Raw genomic sequence first — 15,710 nt, 5'->3', positions numbered from 1 at the left:
ATATGATTGATTATCGTAGCTTTATTGATAGTGACAGTTTTATTTTATTCTTTTATTTCTTTAAGGCTTCTGACTCACTGGAACACTGCTTTATAATAAAAACACTAAAATATTTTGGCTTTGGGGAAAAATTTTGTAATATTAGTTTATTGTATACTGATATGAGTAGCTCAGTTTCCCTGGGAACGAGTATGACCCCTAGTTTCTCTATGTCAAGAGGAATCAGGCAGGGCTGCCCAATTTCACCTGAATTATTTATATTAACAACTCAAATGCTTACCTTACTAATTATGAAAAATTCTAATTTGCACGGTATCAAAATTTTTGATAAGGAATTCAAGATAAGTCAATTTGCGGATGATACAACAATTTTTCTAAGAGACAAAACTATGGTAGACATTGCTCTAAAATCTATTTTAATGTTTTCCGGCGCATCTGGTCTGTCTCTCAATATTGATAAATGTGAACTTCTGCCGATCCATTCCTGCTCTGAGACGTCTATTGCTTCCATTACAGTTAAGTCTGAAGTTAAATATCTGGGAATACTGATTTCAAAAAATACTATTAGAAGAGAGGAGGAAAACATTGGAAGTTGCTTGGATGGCATGAAGAGATCCTTGAGTCTTTGGTTAACTAGAGATCTGACTATTTTTGGACGAACTCTTCTGTCCAAAGCTGAAGGAGTGTCCAAGTTAATTTATCCATGCCATTCTGCTTTTATCTCTGACAAGAATATTAAGAAAGCCAATTCAATAATCTTTCAATTTATCTGGAGGAACAAAACTCACTATTTAAGACGATCTCATCTTATTAAAGATTATGATAAAGGAGGAATTAGAGCTTTGGATTTTGAGGCTCTGATTGGTTCATTTAGAATAAATTGGCTGAAAAACTATTTGTCTCATTCCAACTCAATGTGGTTTCATATCCCTAAATCTATATTTAATAAGCTCGGTGGCTTGGATTTCTTGCTTAAATGTGATTTTGAATTAACCAAGATTAATATTGCACTGTCTAATTTTCACAAGCAAGTTTTACTTTTTTGGAAAATGATATTTACCCACAATTTTACCCCACATGGATCCATTGTGTGGAATAACAGATCAATATTAATAAATAGAAAATCTATTTTTAAAACTGACTGGTATGAAAAAGGTATTTTATTTGTAACTGACTTAATGGATAGTAATGGTGTTTTGTTAGATCATAGATTTTACCAACAAATTTGATCTGAACTGTACTTGTAATGAATATCTAAAAGTATGCAAAGCTATTCCTGTAGCTCTGATCCATCTCATCCAAAACACCTTAAGATATTCAAATGTTATTTCATCTTTACCCAAATTGAAAATTGGAGAATATAGTGTGACTGATAGAAAGTGCAATAATGTTATGCTTGTGACTGCCATCAAATATAAATTATTTAATGATTACAACAATAGTATCTTGACAACAGCCAATCTGTCTATATAAAGAAGGCGTTCTCCAAGGATGTAAAATGGCCGATTTCACCAAAGGTTAAAGAAACTCACTTCAAAATCTCTCACAATTTTTACCCAGTGGCTGAATTTTTGCACAAAAGATTTAAATTTGATTCAACCTGTTGTGCCTTTTGTGAATGTCCAGAAGAATCCCTTAATCATCTCTTTTTTTCCTGTCCTTTTTCTTTTAAACTATGGAGAGACATTAAAAACTGGTTGTCCCTTAAAATTGAAGACATCCCAGAGATAACCATCACCCACATATTATACTATGTTGATGGCCTTGATAGTCAAATATCTGACATGGTAAATATTGTCTTCTTGCTTGTTAAATATCATATACACTGCTGTAAACGGAGAGGTTCTACACCTTGTTTTGATTTTTTTCTTAACCAATTTAAATTGTATTACACCTCATTGAAACATTTGAAATCTATTTCTGCAAAAAAAGTAACTGCCAGTATCTCTACTTTTCTTTTGTTTTAAAATCTTGCTCTATTCTTATTCATTTGCCTTACTGTTTATGTGCTTATCTTTAGTCTTAGCCCCTTGTTTTTTGTTTATTTTTTCTACCTTGTTGCAATGTTCGTATACCTCAACGAGTCTTTGTATACTGTTTGTTTAATAAAAAAAAAAAAAAAAACAACCCAAAAAAACCCTCGCTGCAGCAAACAGAAAGGGGCGGGGACGGACCACTGTCAGTCTCATACCTTATATGGAAATGGGACTATTTCATTCCGGAAATGAAGAGGGCGCTAGTGACACTATTTCCTGTACCGACCGTGTTATAATAATTATACTAATAATAACGTATTTTATTTGACAACGCCTTTTAAAACACCCAAGAAGACTTTCAACATTAAAAATACAAATTAAATAGTAAAGAAATGGCTACAAAACGTGATATGTCACTTTTTTATTTTCAAATCTTTATTAAATCTTTATACAAAATTATATTAGTAACAAACAATCTAGAATAAGCAACAATAAGGAAACATGGAGATGTATTTATCTATCCTTACACCCAATCTATCTCAAACAAAAGTAATAAAACATGAATCAAATCAATATTTTGGAGACAAATATACATTACATTAAGAGCACATTTATCCATCCATTAATTATCATGACTTATCCCTATAGTTGGGTCATGAGGGCTGCTGACCCTGGACAGATCGCCAGTCCGTCGCAGATTAAGAAAACAGATATAAACAAATGAAGTTCAAATAATTCAGGAATTGTATTTATTAAAAGAAAAGTAAAACATTTCTGTATAACTGTGCAATGTCATGTTTTAAAATTTCCCAAGAAACAATAAAATATTTCGAAAAGAAAAAACATTTCACTGTAATTTGTATGGTTTTTGCTCATCTATAGTCATGTTAGAAGTTACATCTCTCTTTTCATAAATGAAAATGATCAATTTTGTATAATTTCATTCCAGTTTAATTTAAAATTTTATTTCTATGACCAAGCCACACAGGTGCACCCAGGTTGTATCTGTGTGGCTCTTGAGTGGAGACTGCCTGAACTCTGGGAAAATAGAGGATGCATAGTGCTTTATTGAAAATAGTAGAATAAATAATAGGTGGGCAACTCATACAAAAAGGCCTATAACTAAAGTTGTGGAGAGTGTTATCCTTAAAAACTTTAATACAGGGGTCTCGAACTCCAGTCCTGGAGGGCCGCAGTCCTGCAACTTGTAGATGTGCCTCTGCTGCACCACACCTGAACAGAATAATTAGGTCATTAAGGCTCTGGAGAAGTGATCTACACAAGGAGGAGGTCATTAAGTCATTTCATTCCAGTGTTTTGTACCTGTGGCACATCTAAAAACTGCAGGACTGTGGCCCTCGAGGCCTGGAGTTTGAGACCCCTGCTTTATTATAAACACGTCATGGCTTTTTTGTCATATGAAAGGAGGAGTCCAAAATGGAGGGTGGAGGGATAATTGCTGATTGGGGTCAAAGAGACAAAACAGAGGTGATGTAAAAGCAACAGGGTTCCCTGCTTATTATGACAGGTAAATGGAACAGTCTGTGTGCAGGATGTGTGGAGTCCTTCATGATGTGAACACTGACGTTTGTAGCTTTGGGACAAAAACGTGCAAAAGTTACAAGAAGGAATTTTCATGGCATCTGACCTCATTGTCCTTTTCTACAGGTGTTGCATGTTAAGCGGAGTTAGTGATGCTGAGGTTATGCAGCCAAAGTCGACCAGCAGTTGCTTGCTAGAAGCTCTTTCCCTCCAGGAAGGTGCGTTGTGCAATTGATACCTGTCATTTTTATGGTCTTTCTGCATCAAAGTCTATGAATCGCTCTTGGTCTGACCCCGCCCTGAAGCCTTTATGCCATGTGAGACCCCACCAGAGATGAAACTCACAGACAGCCAAGACTTCAAGACCATAGGGGTACTCAAACCCCTCCACCACGTTAAGGTGGCGATTCTGCGAAGGGGAGGAAACCAGCAGATTGCATCAAAGCTCAGGATGCAATCCCCCACCCTGAGCAAGCACGGGGCGACAGTGGAGAGGAAACACTCCCCTTTCAAAGGAAGAGACCTCTAGCAGAACCAGGCTCAGGATGGGCGGCCGTCTGCCTCGACCGGCTGGGGTTGGAGAGGACAGGAAAGTGGACAAGACAGACAAAACATAGACTGGAGCTCTGGCTCTGATGGAAGAACAGAACCTAAAAATCAAAGACAAGGGGCAGGAGAGAAAGTGAGACAGGATAGGATGAACAATGGAAATGTGACTAATGACTAGCAAAAACAATATGCATTGCACAAATACATATGTAAACTACAAATTCAAGGATACTTTTTCCTCATTTTCTCGGCTGCTCTGTATCTTTGTGTGCATGTAACTGTGATAGTGCCTGTGGTTGTGTCCTAACTGATTTACCTAATGTGAAATCTGCATTTTTATTGTTAAAGAAAGTTATCAACAACATGAATGTACTGTAGGCCATTCCTATGCAACAAATGCCCCATAGAGGCATCTCACCCTGTATGGACTCTAGAGGACAGGAACAACTTATAACATATAAACTTGTAATTCAAAGTTTAATGAAAACAGTTTAAAATGCTTTGGGGATTTTTAAACCACCGCTGCTAAGTTATTGTGTGCAATGGATAAGAAGTGGAATAAAACCTAAACAACAACACATACCAAAGACAATTTTGCACACTCTATATCATCTAAAGATGATGCAGAATCTCCACCTAACACGTGTTTTATTTTTTCCAGAGGGTCAAAAATAGATCACCTAGTAAAATCTCACTGATCTCTACTTGAGCTAATGGACCCTTTTTAGTCTAATGGGAAGAAAGGAGCATAAACCTATTAATCTCAATTTGATCCAGCAAATTGTTTTGACTGGTTTGAAGGATTACACCGGAGCATCCAGAGAAAATCCATGAAACTCCAATTATGCTAATAAACACCCATGGCCATAGATGAGGTCATGAATCCTAAAAATCTCGGTTTAAACATCGTCCCTCCAGCGTGTCCTGGGTCTTCCCCGGAGCCTCCACCCTCTGGGACGTGCCCCGAACACCTCACCAGGAGGCGTCCAGGAGGCATCCGAACCAGATGCTCCAGCCACCTCATCTGGCTCCTCTCGACGTGGAGGAGCAGCGGCTCTAATCTGAGTCCCTCCCGGATGACTGAGCTTCTCACCCTATCTCTAAGGGAGAGCCCAGACACCCTATGGAGAAAACCCATTCCGGCCGCTTGTATCCGCGACCTCGTTCTTTTGGTCATGACCGAAAGCTTACGACCATAGATGAGGGTGGGAACGTAGATCAACCGGTAAATCGAGAGCTTCGCCTTTTGACTCAGCTCTCTCTTCACCACAACAGACCGGTACAGCGCCCACTTCACTGCAGACGCTGCTCCAATCAGCCTGTCGATCTCCAGCTTCCTTCTTCCCTCATTCGTGAACAAGATCCTGAGATACTTAAACTCCTCCACTTGGGGCAGGACATCCCCCCCGACCCGTAGAAGGCACTCTACCCTTTTCCGGCTCCAGTACCCTCTTGTTCCGGGGCAAACCCCAATGTACAGGCACCGAGATGGGGGGCAACAAGTATGCCCACTCCTGCCCGGAGCCTCTCACCGTGGTCAACTCCAGAGTGGAAGTACATCCAGTCCCTCTCAAGGAGACTGGTTCCAGAACCAGAGCCATGCGTCGAGGTGAGATCGACTATTTCTAGCCAGAACCTCTCAACCTCACACACTAGCACTGGCTCCTTCCCCACCAGAGAGGTGACATTCTACATCCCAAGAACCAGCTTCTGCAACCGAGGATCGGACCGCTAGGGCCCCCTCCCTTGGCCATCACCCATTCCACACTGCACCCGACCCCTTTGGCTCCTCTCACAGGTGGTGGGCCTATGGGAGGGTCCTGAAAACATGCTAGAAAAACAAATGTTCAACCAGAGGAGGAAACCAGAGACCCCATAAAAACCCCAACTTACAAACCTGTCCTTGAACCCTAAACCTTAATCCTCATCCCAAACTAAACTAAACTAACTACCAATGATTAAATTTAATAATTTAATGTTTGTGTGAGGTATAGTTAAGAAAACCATCGGTGATTGAGCAGCTCTTCCAGTGTGGGACGCTCCTCTGGGTTTGTCTTCAGGCACCTAGTCAGAATATCATGGCAGTCTGGAGGGTCAGGGGTCAAAGTGCAACAACAGTTAGAGTTGCGGACAGATTTATATATGCTGTGAGAAGATATAATACAATGTTTATCTCACTTTTGGGAAGCCTCTTGCTGATCTTTAGCTTCTTTTTGAGAAATTTGTTGGTGTCAAAATTTGTATCGTGGAGAATTTCAAACAGGACCACTCCCAGCTGCCACACTGTTGTGGGTCCAGCAAAATATTTCTTTTGTGTGCGATACTCTGGTGATTCAAGAGCATGGGTCCCTAGAAAATGTGTCAGAATTCAGAGAGTCAGAAAGAAGAAGAACAGTAAAAAGAATCTTTGTTTTCTCAGAACTGGCAGAAAGAAGCAGGATATCGTACCTTGGAAAATGGTAAATTTCCTTCCGTGGTCAAAGCAGCTTAGACCGAAGTCTATGAGATAGGCTTGTAGGCCTTCTGAGCTCCTCTCAATAAGGACATTTTCCAATTTAATATCTCTGTGGAAGATGTTTGCATCCTGAAGTTGAATCGTTGCTTCCACCAACTGTTTTAAAATGACCTAAAAGACAAAAATGATTTGAAGCTCATAATTCTGCACATTGATGTTGGACTTCAGTGAGAAATACAGTGACTTGTAAAGATTTTTATTTTCATATGGATATTTTTCACATTGTCACATTACACCCACACACTTCAATGTTTGTAGAGACATTATGACATGCATCAATATAAAGTTTTACAAAATTGTTTTGCGGAGGGATTATTGCACTGTATTTCATCTCTCTGATTTGATCACATTCACTATGAAACAAAATCCCCAACTGAAGCAGTAAGTGACAATATTTAAAAAAACCAGTCGAATTTCCATCCAGCAGCTTACCTTGGCCTCCTCCTCATGTAGACAACCTCCATTCTCATCAAGGTAGTCATTGAGGTCCTGCGAAGGCGTGGGCCTCTCCATCACTATGAGCAGCTCCTCCTCCAGTTCATACCAGTCCAGCAGGGACACTGTGGCTAACTGCCCTGATGAACTGCTACTCAGATTCTTCAGTTTCAGCATGATGGCCACCTCCAACGCCATCTCCCTACCGTTCTCATCCTGAAACATCGAAGCAAACAGGAGAAACCCACAATGCATCTGGAATCCAGTAGGACTTAAAGTCAGTCCTAGATGATGTTGCTCACTTACGTTATGTTTGCGGTCCACCTTTTCCTTTGGAATGTGTTTGATAGCCACCTATACAATAGAAACAAAGCATTGCTCAACAATGGGAATGTTCAGATTTCTGAAGTTGCTTGACGTTGAGTTATCAGTATTTTGAGTATTATGATTGATGTGCGGAATGCATTTGTTGTGAATGCACCATTAGAATTGAAAGAAAATGTAGCTATCTAGTTTGGTCTTTCCAAAATCTAATTTAAAACTACAAGAACTGAAAATGTTCACAATTGTGCAATTCTAGTATGTATTAGTAAATACATGTACCTTAATTCTTAAAGTCTCATTGGTTAATGAAATTATTTATCTAATATAGTCTTATTTTACGGATCTGAACTTTTTCAGTTTGAGATGTTATTAGCTAAAATCAGCTAAAACAGAGTCTGACTAGCTGTTAGACTTGCACCTTTATGAGGATATTAACTCTTTTTTACAAACTTTGACTCCTACTGGCCACTGTTAGAAGAACTATTACTGATAACTTCACAGAGCCTCATTTTAAGTATTCCAAATACACCTACAGGTAATTTATCCACCTCTCGATGTCCAGCAAACACAGATCCATAGCCTCCTTTTCCCAGTAGATGCAGCTCAGTATATTTTTCCTGGAATTCAGCTAAACACATGAACGCATCTTTAAATTTCATAAAGCATCAGAATAAACTATGTTCACTAACGTTACCTTAGATCTAATTATCACCACACCTTAAGTCTCTCTAACAAATGTTTATATTACAATTCTATTGTGACTTAAACTCTGACCTCTTTGGGAATCCATTTCTTTTGTCTTCTTCGTCTTCTTCCTGGTATTCTTCCTCCTATTCCTCAGCTGTGGTTCCTCAATGTCCTTGTCCTCCTTCTTCAGATTCCTCTTCCGTAAATCGCCTATTCCTGAGCTGTAAAGTACCAGGCTGGAGCTGTTGGACTCTAATAATGAGAAAAACCCATAGAAACAGCATGAGCATTTTAACAGTATTTTCCATAAGAGAAAAACATCCCGACAGAAACATAAGACTTATAGTGACTTGTAAAAACACTTGTCCTCCTTGCTTTTTCACATTTTGTCTCATGACAACCACAAAACTTAGGTTATATTACAGGAATTTCATAAGAAGGACCAATATAAGGTAAAGCGTCACTTTGAAGTGCTGAGCATATATTTATAAATGTAGATCTGAAAAGTTGTAGCATGGAACTGTATTCAGCCGCCCTCTCTTTAAAGAACCACTTTTTGCTGCAACTTCAGGTGATAATCTTTTGAAGTTTGTCTCACTCAGTTTTGAATAATCAGATATATTCAATCCTTGCAATAGATTATCAATCTGGTAAGAGAAAATTAACAGAGGTTTCACCAAAGTAGCCAACCTGTGCTGACGTCCACTGAGGATGGGGGCTCTTTGGTTGCGTCCTGCTGCAGGAGTCCCTTATTCTCATTCTCTGCCGGTGTTGGAGATCCCTCTCCTTCTTCTGTTATTTTTCTCCTCAGTCTCCTCACAATCCTCGTCCCGTCCTGGTGGCTTTTGGATGGTCCAAACATCTTAGTAACCCTGGTCCATTTTCGGCGGGTCTCTTTTTTAGCCCTTCTCCTTCTCTTCGGTGTGCTGTCTCCAATGGACTCAGCACACCGTGGCATCGTGCTGCTGCTGTTGATCTCTAAAGTAAGAGATGTTGGGAATAAATAGTGATTATTTTTTACATGTTTGGTCTGTCAACAAAAGCCAATGAACATTAGTTTCATCAAAGCAGCCAACCTATGAGGATGTCCACTGAGGAGGAAGACTCTCTGGTTGGAAGCTGATCCTGGAGTTCTTCCTTCCTGCACTTGGCTGGTGTTGAACCTTCTTCTTTTCCTTCTGTCATCTTCCTCTTCAGCATCCTCCTGGTTTCGATCAGGTCCTGGCAGCTTCTTGAGGTTCCAGGCATCTCAGAGGCCCTGATCCTTTTCCCGTGGATCTCATCACCAGAATTTCTCCTGTTATTTGGTCTGCAATCCTCAGCAGACTCACCACTTGGTAGCTTCACGCTGCTGCTTCTCTCTAAAGTAAGAGAAATCCGAGGAGAATTTGTGATTTCGTTTTATAGTTCGGTCTGACATTTTGGTCTGTCAACATACAGAAGAGAAAATGAACATTAGTTTCATCAAAGCAGCCAACCTATGATGATGTCCACTGAGGAGGAAGACTCTCTGGTTGGAAGCTGATCCTGGAGTTCTTCCTTCCTGCACTTGGCCGGTGTGGAACCTTCCTCTTTTCCTTCAATCATCTTCCTCTTCAGCATCCTCCTGGATTCGATCAGGTCCTGGCAGCTTCTTGAGGTTCCAGGGATCTCAGAGGCCCTGATCTTTTTTCCATGGCTCTCTAAAGAAAGAGAAATATTGTGGAAAATTAAGGATTGTTTAGAGTACATGTTTAGTATTTCTGAATCACCTCACATACTGATATCTGATCAGGGACTTTATTACATAAACTGTTGAACATTTAACTCATTTTCATCCAGATTCATGCTTCTCCAAGAAGCCAACAGAGATTAACACATTTCAATGTTCCTAACCAATGGAAGTTAATAAAACAGAATTTCTGAGCAATAAAAATTCAAACTCTCTTAACTATATATTAAGAGGTTTACAAGACTCTTATTGTTAAGTGTGTAAAATGACTTGTTAGATCCTCTACACTCTAAAACATTTGAGCCACATTTAGTTGGGGCCTGCCATGCAAAGCAATGGCAGGAACCTATTACTATTCTCCCAATTCTTTATTTTTCATCCGTAACCTTTAATGCGGCTCATACCGCTGCGTGTACACCTACAAATGAGGTATCAAAACGTGCAGAAAATTCACGCCATTGGAGCTATTACTTTTGGTGGGATTCGGGGTTAACATGGCGACATAATTCGCAAAAAACTACGAAAAAAACCCCATTATAAGTCAATGGGAAAAATCCTACAAATACCCTATTTTTGAGGATTTTCTGTGTCGTCACGAATTCACGTAGAAATGCCATTCAAATTTCATTTTGTAGATACGTCTGTGATGTCTTCGAAAGTGAAGACGGCTCGTCGATACCAGTTACGGTTTGTCCACAATTTGTCTCTAAGCGACCCAAAGTTTCTCATTTTTCCTAAAATTAGAGTGTGTCTCTTAGTGATTGCCCCTCTGCTAGAGTGAGAAATGAAGATAATTTTTCACCCCAAATCATTTTTGAAATCGCCATCACGCCCACAAATATCGCATGATTGGTATCAAAATCGGTCCTGACATTGACACGCATGCCTGCTCCGGTAAAATGTTTTCGAAATTTATCTAGACCGTACGGTTTTCTGTCACGGTGCTTCAGAGCAAAGTCATGCGACAGGATTTTCTGATGCTGTCTGATGCTCTCTCCCATGTATTTGACTAGAATTTCAGATCTGTGCAAAACATTTCTTTCTCTCATCGCTGTTATTGCTGTGAGGGAGGTACAGACATGAATCTTGGGACTATCGCAGAAGACACATAGCCCTCTCATACGCTTCAAACGGTTTTCGAATATGTATTACGGTTCCCGAATGGAAAGGAGTTGTTTCCAATGCTTTTTTTGGGTAAAACTGGCTGGCTCAAACAGAGTATTGTCTGCCCCAGCCTCTCTCACTAACAGTTCACACTTTGCTGAGACAATTATTTACCATAGCAACGGAACTCAAGAGGCTATTGGCTGCTGATTAGGACTACAAATAAGCATCACTGTAGTTCTAACTATAGTGGAACGCTCAGTTGAAACAGAGCAGGACTGAACTGGCCTTTAGAACTACTTGCTGCTATGGGCTGTATATAACTGATTTAACTCAGTAACTGTTACACATGGGATTAGTTTGGAACTTTAAAATGAAGCATAATAATAATTTCAAAATAAAAGCCTTGAATATTTTTAAATCAGGTAATTGCTCTGTTGAGCATTATATAACTGATTTAACCCAATGACTGTTATACATGGGATTAGTTCGGAACTTTAAAATGAAGCATATTAATAATTCCAAAATAAAAGCCTTGACAAATTTTAAATCATACTGAATGGTGCACGTCCACCTTACTTAACGTTCTTGTGATTTTCCACATGCTATTGATTACATTGCAGCGTTCTTTAGCATTGATGCTAATTTCTAGCATGACAACGCCGGGCCCAAACCGATGGGCATGCTTTGGCAGGCCCCGGTTAAATTTCTTCAGAAATTTTCTAGTTTTGTCTACTATCTTCTACTCTTTAAATTGCAGCATTAAGTTAAAACTCAATTCAAGATTAGTGAACTTAAAAAAAACTTTTAATAACTTGTCTCTTGTTCAACTGCATGAACTTTAATTTCTTAATTAAAACCAATAAAATTTTCTTGTTGACTTCAGATGCATTTTCAAGGCACCAGCCGGACTTTCATTTTCAAGTTAAACCACCGTCAAATATTTTACAGTATAATTTTCCAAAAAACTGAAACATAAACCTTGTCTTGATAAGTAAGAGTGAAACTCAAACTCATTACCTTTAGATCTCCTGGAGGCTGGCCTTTTGTGTTCCTGGTCAGATTTATCCATTTTGGTGTAAATTTATTCACAAGAGAAAGCTGGTTTAACTCACAAAGTTACGTCTTACTCTATCAGATTTCTGACGAACTGAGCTCAAACAGAATGTTGGGTTCTGACACCAACCAGTGTGACATCAGGAAGAACATTCCAAACTTTTGGTCACAAATGTTAGCATGGAATGATGATGCCTAGTTACCCTCTGACTTAAACCTAAACAAACCCACAGAACAGAAAAATCCCCCCAAACCAACAAAAATGATATATTTGCTGTTGGTTTACCAGGAAAGAGTTAGAGGAATGAATCCCAACTATTATAGCCACACAAAGCTCTTCATTAGTTTTTATTTGCTTCAAAATCTTAAGAGCTTCAGCTGCTATTTATAGCGTTTTATTTATCAAAAACGATTCAAAGCAGCAACTTAAAGCATTTCCAAATAAAATTTCATTTGACAGGCAGACTTACACCACCGGTGTCCGAACCTTTTGCCATGTGTGCCAAATATGTTCATAATAAAAGAATGCAAATAGGCCAAAGAAATATACTTTTATATTTTATGATTTTTTTTTCATTTTATCTGAACAAAAAAAAAAAAACAACACAGAATATTTTAATGAAACAAGCATTGTAAAGTATTTTCCAGACTATAGAGTGCACCTTACTGCAAGCCGCATCTACAAAGTTTTGTTTTTTTTTTAAATCTGGAAACGTACATATAAAAGCCGCACAGGGCTATAAGCCGCTGATATCTCCGTCATTCTCAGTTTTTCACAAGGACCCAGCAGAGGGCTGCACAGGGGCGGATCTAGAAAAATATCTATGGGGTGGCAGCATATGCCACCATATTCACACACACACACACATACAGTATATATATCTATATATATATATATAATATAGTAAATAGTAGCTTTAGCCAAAATAAGTGGCCATTTAAAGAACAAATCAAACAACTAGATTAATAGATTAACAGTAAATACATAAATATTTCCTACGTTACATTACTTTCTGTGCGTTTTATTCAAAAATGTTGATATATGTTAAGTTGCACAAAATTTGAGACCAAACTTCAGCTTTAAAAGAGAACAAACACAGCTTTAATTAACATTTGCAAAAGGAGAAAACATACAAAGCTCACATCTCAGTGAGAAACGGATGAGTTCTGACTTGGGGCTGAACGTCCCCTCATTTACATAGGATACATCACACATTACTTAGTCACACCCCCTGGCTCAAGTGTCAGGTAAAAATCTATACGTTACTTATCTGTCAGTTCCAGTGGAGCAGAGTTGCATACACATTCACAGCTCAACTTTAGGCGTTTCTCCAAAAAACCTCTCTGCTGATGGCTAAACAGATACTAGAAACTGAATTTCTACAACCTAGGCTTATAACCTTAGCCATGTCTCACATTTCTAACTGCTGAACACCCTGTTCTTCACTTCTTTGAGGAGGGTCAGAAGAGCATATATCCTGTTGAGCTGCAACTGAGTGCAAACCTTTAATAGAAACATCATAAAGTGTACATTTAAATTTATTCAAACTTTGCTACTAAATTTTTCCTTCACATATACTTTATGAATAATTGTTCTTGCCACACCAAGAGAAGCCACCAGATCCGCATAGGCCACACTAAGCAAAAATGCACCAAACCTGCAGCCCAGGAGCGCTTCTAGACTGGGGGCCAAGAGGGGTTCTGAAGAAATGATACTAAATAAATGTCTTTTAAATATTCAATGGAAGATATTTTTTAAATCTTCACAATTTTATTTTAACAATGAATTAAAATTATAGTACTGCACTTAAAGGTATTAGCTGCTATATGGAGATAGGATCACACTTTCCATCTGCTAGATCAGGGATCTGCAACCTGAACAATTTAATATAAACACGTCATGGCTTTCTTGTCATATGAAAGGAGGAGTCCAAAATGGAGGGTGGAGGGATAATTGTTGATTGGGGTCAAAGAGACAAAACAGAGGTGATGTAAAAGCAACAGGGTTCCCTGCTTATTATGACAGGTAAATGGAACAGTCTGTGTGCAGGATGGGTGGAGTCCTTCATGATGTGAACACTGACGTTTGTAGCTTTGGGACAAAAACGTGCAAAAGTTACAAGAAGGAATTTTCATGGCATCTGACCTCATTGTCCTTTTCTACAGGTGTTGCATGTTAAGCGGAGTTAGTGATGCTCTGAGGTTATGCAGCCAAAGTCGACCAGCAGTTGCTTGCTAGAAGCTCTTTCCCTCCAGGAAGGTGCGTTGTGCAATTGATACCTGTCATTTTTATGGTCTTTCTGCATCAAAGTCTATGAATCGCTCTTGGTCTGACCCCGCCCTGAAGCCTTTATGCCATGTGAGACCCCACCAGAGATGAAACTCACAGACAGCCAAGACTTCAAGACCATAGGGGTACTCAAACCCCTCCACCACGTTAAGGTGGCGATTCTGCGAAGGGGAGGAAACCAGCAGATTGCATCAAAGCTCAGGATGCAATCCCCCACCCTGAGCAAGCACGGGGCGACAGTGGAGAGGAAACACTCCCCTTTCAAAGGAAGAGACCTCTAGCAGAACCAGGCTCAGGATGGGCGGCCGTCTGCCTCGACCGGCTGGGGTTGGAGAGGACAGGAAAGTGGACAAGACAGACAAAACATAGACTGAAGCTCTGGCTCTGATGGAAGAACAGAACCTAAAATGACAAAGAACATGTTAGTGGGTCGATATTGTTGTCTGAGTGGAGTTACAAAAACAGCTCATAGACGTCTTCAGGATGACGTAGGAGGAAAACATAGTCAACAGAACACCTAAACAACTAAGTGACAGTGACACTTAGTCTTTTAGGCGTATACCTCCCACTGCAGGTGGGAGGCTAAAAGCCGGTGGGAGCTTTTAACCTCCCACCGGCATACACTTTTACACAGAAATTTTTAGAACATTTTAAACTGTAAGAAGAGGAGAGCAGGATTTTAACTAACCATCATTTTACTATTTCTATTGTGCAGGACTGGAGACCAGTGACTCCAGTGCGCGGCCTCCAGTACGGAAATGCCACCGCAGTTTGGCGCAACGTGAGCCATCCCGTCTTTCCAAACAGACTCCAGGACTTGTCATGGATGATGGATCATCCATGGTGATCATGGATCACTATGGATGACAGACTCCTCCATGGGATCATCCATGGAGGAAGACTCCTCAGTGGACTGGTCAGAAGCTGCTCCTGGAGTTCTTCCTTCCTACACTTGGCTGGTGTTGAACCTTCCGGATGACAGACTCCTCCATGGGATCATCCATGGAGGAGTCTTCCACTGAGGAGGAAGACTCCTCAGTGGACTGGTCGGTAGCTGCTCCTGGAGTTCTTCCTTCCTACACTTGGCTGGTGTTGAACCTTTTGGATGATGGACTCCTCCATGGGATCATCCATGTGTAGTTAAGAGAACTATCACCCATGACCAGCTCTGCAGTGTGGGACGCTCCTCTTTGTGTGTCTTCAGGCACCTACTCAGAATATCCTGGCAGTCTGGAGGGTCAGGGGTCAAAGTGCAACAACAGTTAGAGCTGCGGACAGATTTATATACGCTGTGAGAAGATATAATACAATGTTTGTCTCACTTTTGGAAAGACTTTTTCTGATCTTCAGCTTCTTTTTGAGACATTTGTTGGTCTCAAACTTGATATTGTCAAGAATTTCAAACAGGATCGCTCCCAGCTGCCACACTGTTGTGGGTCCAGCAAAATATTTCCATTGTGTGCGATACTCTGGTGATTGAAGAGCATGGGGTACCTAGAAAATGTGTCAGAATTAAGAGAG

At 39.9% G+C, this 15,710-nt stretch overlaps 1 protein-coding gene across 1 annotated transcript; it reads right to left on the bottom strand.

The window, feature by feature from the left end:
• Window positions 1-6,061: 6,061 nt before the first annotated feature.
• On the bottom strand, window positions 6,062-11,915 carry LOC116727399 (serine/threonine protein kinase KIN1-like). The gene is made up of 11 exons (XM_032574810.1): window positions 11,864-11,915; window positions 9,507-9,710; window positions 9,105-9,389; window positions 8,719-9,006; window positions 8,116-8,238; window positions 7,875-7,969; window positions 7,324-7,371; window positions 7,015-7,233; window positions 6,516-6,693; window positions 6,246-6,416; window positions 6,062-6,153 (listed from the first exon to the last, which is right to left on the bottom strand). The coding sequence occupies exons 1-11, from the start codon at window positions 11,913-11,915 to the stop codon at window positions 6,062-6,064; spliced, it is 1,755 nt and encodes a 584-aa protein (XP_032430701.1).
• Between the last annotated feature and the right edge of the window lie 3,795 nt (window positions 11,916-15,710).

This window comes from Xiphophorus hellerii, chromosome 10 (assembly GCF_003331165.1).
Source record: "Xiphophorus hellerii strain 12219 chromosome 10, Xiphophorus_hellerii-4.1, whole genome shotgun sequence".
Taxonomy (NCBI): domain Eukaryota; kingdom Metazoa; phylum Chordata; class Actinopteri; order Cyprinodontiformes; family Poeciliidae; genus Xiphophorus; species Xiphophorus hellerii.
This window is presented reverse-complemented; position numbering and strand designations above follow the sequence as displayed.

Excerpts from the sequence above, each read along its gene's own strand:
- LOC116727399 (XM_032574810.1), bottom strand. The coding sequence starts at position 11,915 with ATGGATAAATCTGACCAGGAACACAAAAGGCCAGCCTCCAGGAGATCT. Across the intron at positions 9,711-11,863 it reads AGCCTCCAGGAGATCTAAAG|AGAGCCATGGAAAAAAGATC; the intron begins GTAATGAGTTTG and ends CTCTTTCTTTAG. Across the intron at positions 9,007-9,104 it reads CTCAGTGGACATCCTCATAG|AGATCAACAGCAGCAGCACG; the intron begins GTTGGCTGCTTT and ends CTCTTACTTTAG.